Consider the following 15361-nt stretch of genomic DNA (forward strand, 5'->3'; position numbering starts at 1 on the left):
TGTCGGTTAAGCGTCCGACTTCAGCCAGGTCACGATCTCGCGGTCCGTGAGTTCGAGCCCCCCGCGTCGGGCTCTGGGCTGATGGCTCAGAGCCTGGAGCCTGTTTCCGATTCTGTGTCTCCCTCTCTCTCTGCCCCTCGCCCGTTCATGCTCTGTCTCTCTCTGTCCCAAAAATAAACGTTGAAAAAAAAAATTAAAAAAAAAAAAAGCTGAGAACTCAGAAGAAACCTTCGTGCATGACTTTTCAACGTGTTTGCCAAATGGGTGCTCGGAGAGTATTGGCTGGCCCATCGGTGTGGTGTGTCTGGTGTGGCTCTCCCATCCCATGAGGGGGCTCGAACCTGCCCGCGCTGCCCGCCCATCGTAGCCCTTCCCCCAGGACTTCCCTCCCTCGGCGTGTTTGTCGGGAGATGTACTCGGAGAGTCCCGGGAAGTTTGGGAAGACAGGATTCTCTGTGTGAGGATTTGAAGAATTTTTATTGGGGACGTAAACGCACAAATCGATGAAGAGACTTGACGTTTAAATAGTTACGTCATGGACGATGGAAATTAATATAACCTGACTATAAATGTGGAGTAAAAAATATCAGCTTAGATTATGGTTGATCAGAACAGATTTTCCCATGATAAGGAATCAAAAACGTGTATATTTTTTTGTTTTTAATGGAAGGCACTCATTTTTTACAAAAAGTGACTATTATGGAGGGATGGAGGGGGACTAAGTGGAAAAGAAGAGTTCTGTTCTTCACTCATGTTCTGTGTGTGAGGACTGGCATGCCCTCCCCTTGACTGCTTCCTGGTGGAAGGAATCCGAGTTCTGCATCCGAAACTTGCTTCCTTCACGGAGGCCTTCAGTTCAGACGTTTCCCACTGCACACGCGCACTCGGCTCTGCCTGCGTGGGGGGGGCGGGGCAGGGATTCAGTTATTCCCCTTTGGCAGACTTTGTTTGTTTTCCGTCTTTTTAATTCAGTTCCTTGGTGGCACCAGCCACGTTTCAAGTTCTCGGGTGCCGCCTGTTGCCGGGAGCTGCCGTTACCGCGCTGTGCGCACTAGGACGTTTCCTCTGTCGCCGAATGTTCTGCCAGACGTCTCTTATCTAACGTCCTGGAAAAAATACCACCTTCGTGTGACGATTCTATAATCCAGTGACTCTTCACAGGTTTTATTTAGCGATCGTGGCATCAGCATTGGAGAAAGTTATGTTGGAGAGAAACACCAGGATTTCCTCCTATGCCCTCACATCACAAAATGTGTACTATTTTTGTATATTTTTAGTTCTTTTTCTTCTATTGTCCATTTATTTAATTAATTTATTTTTTAAATTTATTATTATTTTTTAATGTTTAGTTATTTTTGAGAGAGAGACAGAGCTCGAGAGGGAGAGGGGCAGAGAGACAGGGAAAGACAGAATTGGAAGCAGGCTTCAGGCTCCGAGCTGCCAGCACAGAGCCCGACGTGGGGCTCGAACTCATAAACCGCGAGATCATGACCTGAGCCGAAGTTGGACACTTAACTGGCCACCCAGGTGCCCCCCAAAAATTTTTTTTTAATTTTTACTGTTTATTTTATTTTTTGAGAGAGAGACAGGGTGCAAGTGGGGGAGGAGCAGAGAGAGAGGGAGACACACAGAATTTGCAGCAGGCTCCAGGTTCCGAGCTGTCAGTGCAGAGCCCAATGTGAGGCTCAAACTCACGAACTGTGAGATCATGACCTGAGCCAAAGTCGGATGCTCAACCAACTGAGCCACCCAGGTGCCCCTATTTTTAGTTATTTTGAGTCTTACTGTAGGGGCATACTTTTTCATACTAAGGATTATTACATGTGTGTTATATTTTGTCATATGTGAACATTCATGAGGTGGTTACATGTTTACATTTTGTACATGTACACTATTTTATACTAAGGCATCATAACTGTAGTCACTCCTTAATCACTGGGCATCAAAGTCATGTTTTTATCACTATCTGTGCTTTTTTGTTTTTGGAGAGAGAGAGCATGATCAGGGGAGGGGCAGAGAGAGAGGGAGACACAGAATCTGAAGCAGGCCCTAAGCTCCCAGCTGTCAGCACAGAGCCCGACACAGGGTTCAAACCCATGAACTTCGAGATCATGACCTGAGCCAAAGTCAGATGCTTAACTGACTGAGCCACCCAGGCACCCCTGTTATGATGTTTTTAAAGTTTATTTCTTTATTTTTGAGGGAGAGTGCAAGTGAGGGAGGGGGGGAGAGAGAGAATCCTAAGCAGGCTCCATACTGTCAGCATGGAGCCCGACACGGGGCTCGAACTCTCGAACCGTGAGATTATGACCTGAGCCGAAGTCAGACGCTTAATGGACTGAGCCCCACAGGTGCCCCATCCATGCTTTTGTGTAAGTAGTTTTACAAAAGTGTTATTTTGAGTTGCGCTACTCAAAGTATGGTTGCTGAGATAAATCACATGTTTAGCTTTCTGGCTTTTGCTACAGTTTTGGCAGATTGAAGTCTTTTTCAAAGGAAGGAAAGAACTTGGCTTTTTGGAGAGAGTAGGTGAGATGTGTCAGCTGTGGGAAATGAGCTATGCAATTCATTGGGGGAGAAAAAGAAGTTATTTAAAAACTTAAGAATAAATGTGCTTTATTGGAATAGATTCTGGCAATGCTGAAAATCTTAAATTTTCACTAGAGATGGGAGTTCGGAGTGGAAACTAAGTGTTTGCAATAATTTTTTTTCCTAGATGAGGCCGATGATGATGACGATCCAGAATATAACTTCTTGGAAGATCTTGATGAACCAGATACAGAGGATTTCCGCACTGACCGGGCAGTGAGAATCACCAGTGAGTCTGCGTTTACTATGAACCGGCTTTGGACTGTTCCACATCTACTTTTGTTTACTTTGTAGATTTTTGAGGGTGATGTTTACAACCCATCTGAGTTAAGACATTTAAGCTTACTCTTCCCATTTATTTCTGTAACTCTTTAAACATCTATATATCTGGAAGCCTATGAGTCATTCGTTTATGCATCTCCTAGTCGCGCACTGTGGCCAACATCTGGCAGAGAGCGTTCCTAGGATGCCACAGTGAATAAGGAATGGCCTCTGCCCTGTAAGACATCAGCTCAGTAGTGGATGCAAACAGAAAAAGTTACAATACAAAATGACAAGTGCTATAATAGGTTGTATATAAGGTTACTAGTGGCCTAGAGAGGGTATAATCTCCTAGTGGACGGTGTGCAGTAGGGTGGGTGGGCTGGGGAAGAACCCACATGATGAGAAGTTTCATCTCAGTTTTGAAGGAAGAGTAAGAAATTTTGGGTGAGAGGTGCCTAGCATGTGACTCTTGATCTTAGGGTTGTAAGTTCAAGCCCCGCATGGGGTGTAGAGATTGCTTAAAAATAAAATCTTATAAAAAAGATTTGGGGTGAATGGGGACCGATGGATGTTGCAAATAGGCAGAAGAGTGTTCACAAACCACAGGATTGTGAAGCAACAGAACTGCATTTGGAAACTAGTAAGGAGTTTGGTGTGGAAGGTGAGCAGTGTTCAGATCCTGGAGAACCTTGAATTTGCGTTTTAATCTGTTCAAAAGGAGAGCTCAGAGTTTTAGGCAAGAAACTAATAGGAACTGATTGGGATTTTAGAAATACTACTTTGGGAGCGCCTGGGTGGTTCATGAGTATCTGACTCTTGATTTCGGGTCAGGTCATAACGTCAGTGTTGTGAGATCAAGCCCCCCATCGGGCTCTGCACTGAGTGGAGCCTGCTTAAGATTCTCTTTGCCCCTCTCCCCTGCTCGCTCACTCTCTGTCCTTTAAAAACAAAAAAAGAGGGGCACCTGGGTGGCTCAGTCAGTTGGACGTCTGACTTCGGCTCGGGTCATGATCTCACAGTTCGTGGGTTCGCACTCCGCGTCAGGCTCTGTGCTGACAGCTCAGAGCCTGGAGCCTGTTTCAGATTTTGTGTCTCCCTCTCTCCCTGCCCCTCCCATGTTCATGCTCTGTCTCTGTCTCAAAAATAAACGTTGAAAAAAAAATTAAAAAAAAAAAAACAACCAAAAATAAAAACAAAAAAAGAAAAATGCTTTTTTTTTTTTTAACGTTTATTTATTATTGAAAGACAGAGAGAGTTAGAGCGTGAGCAGGGGAGGGGCAGAGGGAGAGGCAGACACGGAATCCAAAGCAGGCTCCAGGCTCCGAGCTGTTAGCACAGAGCCTGACACAGGGCTCGAACTCACAAACTGCAAGATCATGACCTGAGCTGAAGTTGGATGCTTAACTGACTGAGCCACCCAGGCGCTCTGAAAAATAGTACTTTGATTTAACACCAATTTAATGTATTAATTTGGTGGGTAAAGAGAGAAAGATTAGAGGCACGAAGAACAGTTAAATGACTTGGCTGGAGGCGTTTGTTTAAAAATTATTTCGTTGGCTATGTTAGCGATGATAGAAAACATATATTTCAGGAAGTATTGACTTTTATTTACTTATTTACTTAGAGAAAGAGAGATAGAGCACGAGTGGGGGAGAGGCAGAGAGAGAGAGAGGGGGAGGGAGAGGATCCCAAGCAGGCCCCTTGCTCAGCGAGGAACCTGATGCAGGGCTCAATCCCATGACCCTGGGATTATGACCTGAGCCAAAATGGAGAGTCAGGTGCTCCACCAACTGAGCCACTCAGGGCCCCCAAGCTTTCTATTCTTGATCTCAGCTCAGGTCTTGATCTCAGGTTTGTGAGTTCAAGTCCTATGTTGGGCTCTGTGCTGGGCGTGAAGCCTGCTTAAAACATAAAAAAATTTTTAAAATGTGGAATGCCATTTCTTTTAGGAAGATCTTCCCTTATTTGGTATGTTAGGACAAAGTTAGAGGAAGCATCGAAAGGATTCAAAGTGTAGACTGAAAAGGCTTGAGGACTTAGGCTTTGAGAAAGCTGGAGGGGAGTCGAGGAAACTATGAGAAAAACCAAGAATGTCTAGTGTCAGAAACCAAGGGATGAGTTGTTCCAGGAACCACTGGCCCACGTATCTGGTGATGAGACATGTCTGCCGGGTGCCGGGAAGATCTCCTTCCAGCGTGGCTCCCGGCCTGGCGCATGCTTGTCTTCCCTTCACAGACCATTTCTCAGGAAGACCTTCCCAGTTAGGACTGTGCTTGCTTTGCGATTCCCCCGACTTTATGTGTCCTTAGTGACCACCTCATGGTTGCCCAGGTCCTAACCATCTTATCCCCAGGCCTGTAGCTTCTTTGGGAGTGTCTCCTGTTCGCAGTCATGGGTTTTGCCAGCCAAATAGTGAACATCTCTGGGATGCCTAGACGAAGGGCTGTCCTCTCTTGTAGGGTTGTGATCATCAGTAAAAACTGAGGTAGAATTCCGGTTTTATTCCTACCCCGTATCCTCTGACGTGTGACGTTATCATATTATGATCCGTATAAGAGGACGTGTCCTTACACGGATGACGGACATTTAAAAACTAAGTGTAGAATCACAGAGTTTGGAAAGCTTCACGTGCTCATGTATTTTCCTCCCATTGAGGGTGTGTTTGTAGCTCCTGTGATGTGGCCTTTTCATCTGTGGGCGACCCAGTGTCAGGGAGCTCCTCAGTGGTGAGGGTGGCGCGTCCCAGTGCTGAGCGCTGAGCTCCTCCTAACATTTTCCCTCCGGAACCTGGGTGTGCCCTTGTACTTCTGTTTGTCCCAAGTGTGCATAGTAAGAGATGTTCCTTTCCCTGCGTTTTTTCTTTGCTGTGTCAAACGTACTGTTTCTTCAGTTCTCCAAACATAGTTGCCCTAGTCCGCTTCCTCTGCGTTCTGGCCTTTATTTCTTTAAAAAAAAATTTTTTTTTTAACGTGTATTTATTTTTGAGAGAGAGAGACAGAGCGTGAGCAGCGGGGGCAGGGCAGAGAGAGAGGGAGACACTGAATCCGAAGCAGGCTCCAGGTTCCGAGCTGTCAAGCACAGGGCCCAACACGGGGCTCAAACTCGTGGACCGTGAGATCACGACCTGAGCTGAAGTCGGACGCTCAACCAGCTGAGCCACCCACGTGCCCCATGGCCTTTATTTCTTATAAACTTCTCTCCCATTGCATTTTCTTATGGAACTTCTAAAAAATACGTAGAAAAGTTGAAAGAATTGTACATTGAACATCCACGTACCCACCACCTAGGTTCTGTAATTCACTTTTAATCTATCTGTTTTATCCTAAGCAGCTGCATCCGGCTCTCTTTCCATCTGTCAATCCATGTGGGTTATTCTCATGCTGATTTCAAAGTGGGCTGGAGACACCAGCATTCTTCACTCTGAAACATTTCAACATGCGTATCATTAATTAGAGTTCAGTATTTATCTACAGTTTTTTTTTAAGTTTATTTATTTATTTTGAGAGAGCGAGAGAGGGAGAGAGAGAGAGAGAATCCCAAATAGGCTGTGCACTGTCAGCACAGAGCCTGACTGCGGTTCTTGATCTCACGACTGTGGGATCATGACCTGAGCCGAAATCAAGAGTCGGACGCTTAACCAACTGAACCACCCAGGCGCCCCTCTACAATTTCTCTTTTTAGGTAAATTTATACACAATGTATTACACAAAATTTTAGTGTAGCGTTCAGTGAGTCTTGACATGCTTCCACGTGTGTAATAATCCCCTGTGGGAATATGGAACTGTCACCCCAGGAGGCTCCGTCATGCCCCTTCCAACCCAGCCTCCCCGAAGCACCTGCTGTTCTGATTTTTTTCAGTAACAGGTTAGATTTGCCTGTTTCAGAAGTTCATGTATATGCTCTGTTGTGTAGAGCTTCTTTCTTTCACTCAGCACACGGTTTTTGAGATTCATCTGTTTGCAAGTATCACTGCTTTTTTCCTTCCATCGCTGTGCAGGATTCTGTTGTATAAATACACCTCTTTGGTCATCTGTTTTTTTATCTGTTCCCAGGTGTTAACGGACACTTGGGTTTTTCTGAGTTTTTGCTATGTTGAATGAAGTGCTCTGAACTTTCTTGTTTCAAGACAGATGATTCCTTTGTCTTGGGGCAGCTGTCCAGGAGATGAATCCCTGGTCATAGGGTAGATGTGTGCTTAGTTCTAGAGGGAATTATCAGACCTTTTGTCAAAGTGGATTTCATTGTCCTTCTCATGGATTTGCATGGCTCTTTCTGCCATCTCCGAGGGGCTCTTACAGAGATGGTCACAGACCTGCCTCAGTCCCCTGGACCTGGCCTGTGACTCTGCACTCATTCAGTGACAGGCTTGCCTTCTTGGATAGTCGCATGGTTTTGGAGTGGCTGTGTCATATTAAACTTGAGGTCAACCAAAGTATTCACATCTTTTTCAGATTGTTTTGAGCCATTTCACCTTTTCATCCATTTAAGAAACTGATTTTTGGGGTGCCTAGGTGGCTCAGTCGGTTAAGCGTCCGACTTGGGCTCGGGTCATGATCTTGCGGTCAGTGAGTTTGAGGCCCGCGTCTGGCTCTGTGCTGTCAGCACAGAGTCTGGAGCCTGCTTTGGGTTCTGTGTCTCCCTCTCTCTCTGCCCCTCCCCTGCTTGCGCTCTGTCTCTGTCTCTTAAAAATAAATAAACATTTAAAAAAATTAAAAAACACCCTGATTTCGAAGGAATCCTAAATGTAAGACTTTAAAGTTAAGTTTCACCCAATTAATTTGACAACACATGGGGTTTTAAGTCTGTCATCAGTTGGTCTAGCAGTCCCTTCCAGCTTTATATGATTTACAGATGTGATAAGTGTGTTTTTTGGGTCTTCTGGGTCATTGATGCAGTTGCTTGATGGTTTAGGTTCTGTCTTGACTGCATTCAGTAGGCCAGGACAGGACTGGATTTACGTTACGGGAAGGTCATCTAGCTTATGTTCCTGTACGTCTTCCCAGCAGAACTTTCCAAAGGGTCCGTTCGTTCTGTCATGTGTCCCCAAGCATCTGGAACAGGGACTGAGCATAGCTGGTATTCAGGACACGTTTTTGAATGAATGAATGAATGATAGCCATGACGATTTTATCAAATGTCTTGCTGAAAAGACATACTGTCTTCTTGGAATTCCCTCTAATTGGAAAACAAAACTAACTCGAGCCAACAACTCTGTGTGGCTTTTTTTTCCAGAGAAGGAAGTGAATGAACTCATGGAAGAGCTGTTTGAAACTGTGAGTACGTGGTCCTTGAGTGGGGACTCGGGGTGGTGGATGTGGACTCACCAGCGAGCTCTGTCCTTTGGTCCCGGGGTTCTCCGTCCAGGAGGGTGGTTTGACCAAGCCAGTGCAGGGCCCTCGGGAGAGAGTATGGTGGGAGGAGAGTTTCGCTAACTAATAAACTTGGAGTACCCATATATGGGTTCTTCCTAGTAAAGTCCCCCCTGCAGACTTTGGGTGGCCTCCCCAACTGTCATTCATCATCCGTAAAGATTGCAGATTAGTTTTGGGATATTCTGGGCACAGATAGTTAGCCTTTCTCATAAACCTGTCTCTTAAAAGATATTGCTCTGTCTTCACCACTGCAAGTGGTCGATTGAGACACTTTGTTCCTGACCTAATGGTCAGCCGTGTGCACGATCGTGGGCGCTCTGAAGTGAGATCGTGTGAGGAAGCTCCTGCCTGCAGTCCTCCCTCCCCTCCCGCCGCTGGGCGACACGCACATGCTCATCCCCTCTGCCCGCAGTTCCAGGACGAGATGGGACTGTCCAACGTGGAGGATGACGGCCCAGAGGAGGAGGAGCGCGTGGCTGAGCCCCGGCCTAGCTTCAACACCCCTCAAGCCCTGCGGTAGGCTAGCCAGAGACGTTGAGGCGCAGAGGGGAGAAAAGCGTGTTTTCAGACGCTCGGGTTCCCGGTTTCCCGTTGCTAACTCCCCGCTGTCACTGATGGAAGGAGGGTCTCCCGTGAATCAGTCTCCTTGCTATGGGGCAGCACAGCCACAGACCAGGCTGCGTCTGTTTGGGAAGGGAGAGAAAACAGTAGCTGGCGTCCATAGCAGCCTCTCCAGGTGAGTGGTGCTGGAGCGGTGCGAGGACTCGGTGGCCAGCCACAGAAACCACCCCCGGTCATACCAGCCTTGTGTCCCTTTTGTTCTCCTCATTGGCCGTTGACGTTGTGTCAGTGTTAGTGACAGTCTGTGGCTGCGGCAGTAGACGAGCAGCCCGCGAACCAGCTGCAGTCACGCCCGGGGCTTGGAGTCGCGCTGCCCCTCCACCCCCACGTGTGACGGGTCTGCACGGTCCATCTGGGCTGTAGTGTGTTGTCCATTCTTTCTGCGTAGCAGCATATGTGGTCAGGTGACTGGCTGGTGGTCAGGGTGTGCTCTGTGCCTGGGTGGTGCTGTGTGTGAGCTTAGCAGCGTGACCTGATCGGAGAGCTTGGGAGCCATCGGAAAGCTAGGCCTTCAGGGAACGGGCAATTTAGTACAGGAAACAAGGTCTGCTGACCGTTCCATAAAAGCCCGAAATACACACCATTATAATAAATACCATGATATAATTACAACACAATCTCGGGATAGCCTCCCCCTCCCTTTTTTGTTTTTAACCTTCAGTGAGGTATAATTTTCCTTACTGTTTATTTTTGAGAGAGTGTGAGTGGGGGATGGACAGAGAGAGGGGAGACAGAGGGTCGGAAGTGGGCTCCATGCTGTCATCAGAGAGCCCGATGTGGGGCTCGAACTCATGAACCATGAGATCATGGCCTGAGCCAAAGTTGGACGCTCAACCCGCTCATGAGCCACCCGGGCGCCCTCTTATTCAGGTATAATTGACAAAATTGTAAGATACTGAAAGTGTGCTACATGGTATAGGATAAAAGTTTACATTGTGAAAGATCCTCCCCCCCCCCCCCCCGAGTCAGGGAACACTTTATCATTTCACCTATTTACTTTTTTGGGGGGAAACATTTTCGAGATTTCTAAGAGTCTTTCTCTGACCCACTTTCTGAGTTCATAATGCAGTTGATTTGTGAACATGCTTTGGTCGCAGGGAAAGTGAGCCATCGGTGTCCCCCTCGTCAGCCACCTGAGCAATACTTTGTAAAACCAGCCGCGGGCTGTTTGTGCTTCATCCACGTTTCTCGTGCTTCTGCTCCTCTGTTGTTCTGCCGGGAGCACAGACAATGGAATTTTCAGATCTCAGGAAACATTGTACCCAGGCTTGTGCCATGACGTTAGGTTTTTAGCCTGTGCCTGCTAAAAACTGTGAAAGGAAACATAGTGTTTATCTCCAGAGGCTACAGAAAAGTTACCATGTAGCTGTTGTTACTCTTGTTGCCACGTAGAGATTTCATACTTGCTGGAGCTGGTTGTGTCCTGACTGCACAGAACCCCGGTCCTGCCTTAATCCTGGAGTGCGGGGGCTCTGCCTCAGAGCCGGCCTGGGAGCTAGGCATGTGGGTGCTTCAGCCCTGGACGGCCGCTCTCAGGAGGCGGGGGCCGGTCCCACAGCCGAGGGGAGGGATTTGGGCTAGAAGGGGAGGTGCTCACGGGCAGGCAGGGCGATACTTGAACCAGCTTCTCACTGTGTTTCCCAGCTGCCCTGTGGTTTAGTGGATCCCTTCACACTAGGTCTTGGTCAGAAAGGAAGGCAGGGCAGCCTAGATGGATGGGAGTGGCAGGAGGGCAGAAGCCGGACCTGGGGTGTGGTCATGTGTGAGTGAGGGAACAGATGCTGGGTTTGGAGAAGATTCCGTGTCACCGTTAGGGACACGTCCCAGGTTAATTGTGGATGTCAGGAGGCCCCAAGGATGAGGGGCTCCTCCCGCTGGCTCACGGACTCCTTTGTTATCCAGACATTTCTCTGTTCCTAGATTTTTGTCTAACTTCTCCTTCATTTGTGTATTATGTAGAGGACTAATCGTGGGAGAATGAGGGGGCAGTGCAGTTCGGGACCATCTTATTTGAATTTTTGCTAACAGACTTGGAGAGCCTGGGAGTTTGTTGGCTGAAGTGGGATGTGGGAGTCGGCAGAAGGTGGAAGTTACGCAGACTCTTAGCCTGCCGTCGTCGGGGGGACTTGGACGTGCTGGGGACCTAGGGAATGTTCACGTGCGGTCACCTCCCTGTCGGGGATAGGTTTGAGGAACCACTGGCCAACTTGCTAAATGAGCAGCACCGCACAGTGAAGGAGCAGCTTGAACAGCTGAAGGTGAAGAAGTCTTCGGGCAGACAGCAGCAGGAGGTCGAGAGGGCGAAGCCCCAGAACGAGAAGGTCCACCAGACACTGACTCTAGACCCGGCGCAGAGGCGGCGGCTTCAGCAGCAGATGCAGCAGGTAAGACTCCTCGGCGAGGCCGGCGCCGGGTCGTCCGCGGCCCGCCACTGAAGCGGTGGTCTGAATATCCGGAGCAGGTGGCTCGATGTGCCTTGGAATCAGAGGGCCGCGGCCTTCTCATCGCTTAGGCCCTTGGAAGGCACCGTGTTTGTACCCGTAGGGCTCAGGCAAGAGCACTCGTGCACGTGGCCACCCTTAACATTAGGATCACAGGTTTCTGTTTCTCCTAATCCGTTCTGAACTGAACAGCCTCACTTCCCGGAGGAGTTTTTTCTTCTTCCTAATTTCAGTCCCTCTGGTCTGAGGCTAAGATTCCTCTGGCTCTGTCATTTTGCTGGAGGAACATCTCTGAGAGACTCACACCACGCAGAGGTGCCATCTCCTCGTCTCTTCGGAAAGCAGAGCGTGTGGTCGAGTGGCAGACATCTTGGGAGAGCCTTCCGGGTCCCTGGAGTGACAACCTCGTAACGTGTCGCTGTGTCGTTTCTTTTCCCTCCTTAGCACGTGCAGCTCTTGACGCAGATTCACCTTCTTGCCTCCTCCAACCCCAACCTCACTTCGGAGGCCAGCACCACCAGGATATTTCTCGTAAGGCTCCACGTGTCCTTCCCTCTACAGACTTGGGGGTCGGTTAGCCTGGGAGGTCGCTTCGCACAGATGCTCACCCGCCACCGTCTACGTTCATTCTTGTCTCCTGCATACGTTGGCAGCTACTCCTGTGGCTTCCTGCGTTTGCCAAGAGAGCATGAGGCTCTGACCTCCAGGAAGACCAGAGAGCCATCCGGTTTTCTTAGGACTGTTCTGTGACTTTTTTGTTGGGCTTTCTTCCTCATCTTTAGACTTACCCTGACTTCTTAGGTTTTCCATACTTCTGTTCTTTTTACTGAATTCATTGTCCGTTCATCTGGCTCAATAGCTACGTGTATAGGATTAATTTCGGTTCTGACATTTGTAAGCATTCTGGAGGAAAGGGTTTTAATTTTGAATTGTCTAGGTGTTATTCAGAGAAACCAAAAGAAAGTTTTAAATTTTTTTTTTTTAACGTTCATTTATTTTTGGGACAGAGTGAGACAGAGCATGAACTGGGGAGGGGCAGAGAGAGAGGGAGACACAGAATCGGAAGCAGGCTCCAGGCTCCGAGTCATCAGCCCAAGCCCGACGCGGGGCTCGAACTCACGGACCGTGAGATCGTGACCTGAGCTGAAGTCGGATGCTTAACAGACTGAGCCACCCAGGCACCCCAAAAAGAAAAAGTTGTAAAAAGTAATTGTTCTCACTCTTGAGAACCTTAGTTCTAGCTGGGGAGCCAGACCGACCGACCATCCTGCAGGCTGAGCGGTGGAACGAGTGTCGGCGCCCCTCCTGGATATCCGAGGGCTCAGCCACAGAGTGCTCTGGGTGGAGTAATTATAGTGATTGATTTTTACCTGTGTTTACCCTCTAGCTAGAGGGCAGGTCTCCCCTCAGAGGCTGACAGGGGCTCCGCTAGTGTTAGTCGTCTGGGACTGAGGTCTCCTTTGTGCCCTGTCTTCCCAGAAAGAGCTGGGAACCTTTGCTCAGAGCTCCGTCGCTCTCCGCCATCAGTTCAACCCGAGGTTTCAGACCTTGTTCCAGCCCTGTAACCTGCCGGGGGCAGTGCAGCTCGTGGAAGCCTTCAGCACACATGTCAGCGTCGACTGGAGTCCTCGGAAAACTGTCAAGAAGACTGGTAGGGACAGATCTGTTCACTTCTGCCTTTACTTGCCTTGACAAGTGGGAATCTCACCCCATACCTGGCGTCCTAGCAGACGGGACGTTGATACCCACTGCCTAAGTTCTGGAAGGACGTGATAGTGCTTGGGCTTCCGTGAGGGACGGGGCGGTGGACAGGACGGTGCAGGGGGCAGAGATGTGCGCTCCGTGCTGAGAAGTGTCCCAGACGGATGTGAGGGGGGGAAGCACCACGCGTGAGGTCGGGACAGCCTGGGGTCTGGCAAAGAGGAAAGTCAAGTGCTTAAGTTGGTTTGTGGTTAGGGTTTTACTCTCTTTTTCATCAAGAAACTTTTATTTTCCTTCATGGTTGCAATGGTGTCTCCATTTTGGGTTTTTTTTTTTTTTTTTTAAAGATCATTTGAACATTAGCAAATGCATTATTTATTTATTTATTTATTTATTTATTTATTAAACGTTTTTATTTATTTTTGAGACAGGGAGAGACAGAGCATGAACAGGGGAGGGTCAGAGAGAGGGAGACACAGAATCTGAAACAGGCTCCGGCTCTGAGCTGTCAGCCCAGAGCCCGACGCGGGGCTCGAACTCACAGACCGTGAGATCATGACCTGAGCTGAAGCCGGCCGCTTAAGCAACTGAGCCACTCAGGCGCCCCGGTGTCTCCATTTTGAATGAAATGTTGATTTGGGGATTAGGCACAAATCAGACGTGTTGAACATTTGCCACGTTCGATATTCTGAAGATGGTGCTGGCTGGCTTTCTACCTTGCATCGCTGAGTAGTTTGTGAGAAAATGTGTGCTGTTCCCTTGAATGAAATGATTGCTTCTGATTTGTTTCCTGGTTTAGAAGATCAGTTGTGGTTTGCTCCGGGTGTGTTGGTCTTTGGATTTTCTTTTTAAATCCCTGACTTTTGCAGTGAAGTTGAATATAATTGAGTTTAAGTACACTGTGTCACACACAGGGATCTCAAACTAGTTTCTTAGCCCTGTGTTGGTAATGAAAACTTGCACACCGTGGTGATAAATGCCGCCTGTGGGGTCCCGTGGTTTCTTCTGGGGAGATAAAAACATTTGTGGAGGGAGAACCACGAATTCAGTCGTGTTTCCTCTCTGGAGAGGCAGACAGGCCTGGAGTTGAGAGGCTGAGGCAGCAGGACAGAACTGAGTGAGATGGAGGTGTCTCACTCCTCCTATGGCTTTTGTTCCCAACCCCAGGAGGACTCTGGGAGGACTTAATGAAAGTTAAGTAAGAATCAAATCAAATAAAATTTGGAATACCAGGTTTGTGAGGGAGATTGAAGAAGTTCACATCTTACCCTGGAAGAAAGCAAGCATTGTTGAAGGTCACTTATCTTCCAAGGATCTAAAGGGGGAGAGGAGGTAGCGACTTTGAGCACACAGTGAGCCGCGTGTTCTCGGTCATCATTGTTGTGAGTGTCCCTGTTACTTAGGGGTTAGGGGTCCCACACGGGAAGGGTGAGAGGACTAGCTGGCAGCAGCTCACGGGGGACTCCTGGCAGGCATGTGTCAGGCCGAGGACGATGGCTGAAACCTTGGGCGAGGCACGGCGGGAGGGCGGGCTTCCCTAGGGAGGGACGGCTCTAGATAAATGCGAGAATGCGTTCGGAAGCTTTTGTGACGCCCTCTTTTGTTCTAGAATTTCATTTACCACAGGATTTTGTTTTCTCACAGCAGATGAATTTCCCTGTTTGCCAAAGCAAGTGGCTTGGATCCTGGCCACGAGCAAGGTGTTCATGTATCCAGAGCTACTTCCAGTGTGTTCTCTGAAGGCAAAGAATCCCCAGGATAAGATTTTCTTCACGAAGGCCGAGGACAAGTAAGAGTTTACTGTGGGGGAACAGATGCACAGGGTGACCCGAGGAGAACTAGTTGTTTCTCTTGTGCTCAGGGGAGATAGGGCGTGTGTCATCAGACATGGACACACAAGGCCAGAAGCAAAGCGGTCTCGCTGGGCCCACTCCTGTGCTGTGTCCACAGCAGCAGTGCCAGGGGGACTGCTCTTTTTGGCGAACAATGTGCAGTTTTGAAACATTTTTAACTTGTGTTTTGTTTTTGAGTTATTGTAAAAACCAGTCTCATAGTACTGGTAGAAGAAATTTTTCAAAGGAAAAAAAATTAAAAAAAAATGTTTTTAAAGTGTCTATTTTTGAGAGAGAGAGACAGAACGTGAGCAGGGGAGGGGCCGAGAGAGAGGGAGACACAGAATCCGAAGCAGGCTCCAGGCTCTAAGCTGTCAGCACAGAGCCCGACGTGGGGCTCGAACTCACGGACCGTGAGATCATGACCTGAGCCAAAGTCGGAAGCTCGACCGACTGAGCCACCCAGGCACCCTGATGGTTTATTTATTTTTGAGAGAGAGAGAGGGAGACACAGAATCCGAAGCAGGCTCCAGGCTCTAAG

The 15361-nt window shown here is 48.4% G+C and overlaps 1 protein-coding gene across 8 annotated transcripts in view; it reads left to right on the forward strand.

The window, feature by feature from the left end:
• LOC121015622 (GON-4-like protein) overlaps positions 1-15361 on the forward strand; it is a 75973-nt gene that overhangs the window by 43497 nt on the left and 17115 nt on the right. For 6 of the 8 annotated variants that reach the window (XM_040452688.1, XM_040452689.1, XM_040452694.1 and 3 more), the window contains 7 exons: positions 2717-2818; positions 8086-8126; positions 8638-8741; positions 11032-11230; positions 11732-11818; positions 12767-12938; positions 14633-14777. In XM_040452688.1, coding sequence (XP_040308622.1) covers positions 2717-2818; positions 8086-8126; positions 8638-8741; positions 11032-11230; positions 11732-11818; positions 12767-12938; positions 14633-14777 — 850 coding nt within the window. Of the gene's footprint in view, positions 1-2716; positions 2819-8085; positions 8127-8637; positions 8742-8769; positions 8962-11031; positions 11231-11731; positions 11819-12766; positions 12939-14632; positions 14778-15361 lie in introns of those variants that run through there. The other 2 variants (XM_040452691.1, XM_040452695.1) reach the window with 2 other exon arrangements.

Source organism: Herpailurus yagouaroundi, unplaced genomic scaffold (assembly GCF_014898765.1).
Source record: "Herpailurus yagouaroundi ecotype Mexico unplaced genomic scaffold, PumYag 207, whole genome shotgun sequence".
NCBI classification, from domain to species: Eukaryota; Metazoa; Chordata; class Mammalia; order Carnivora; family Felidae; genus Herpailurus; species Herpailurus yagouaroundi.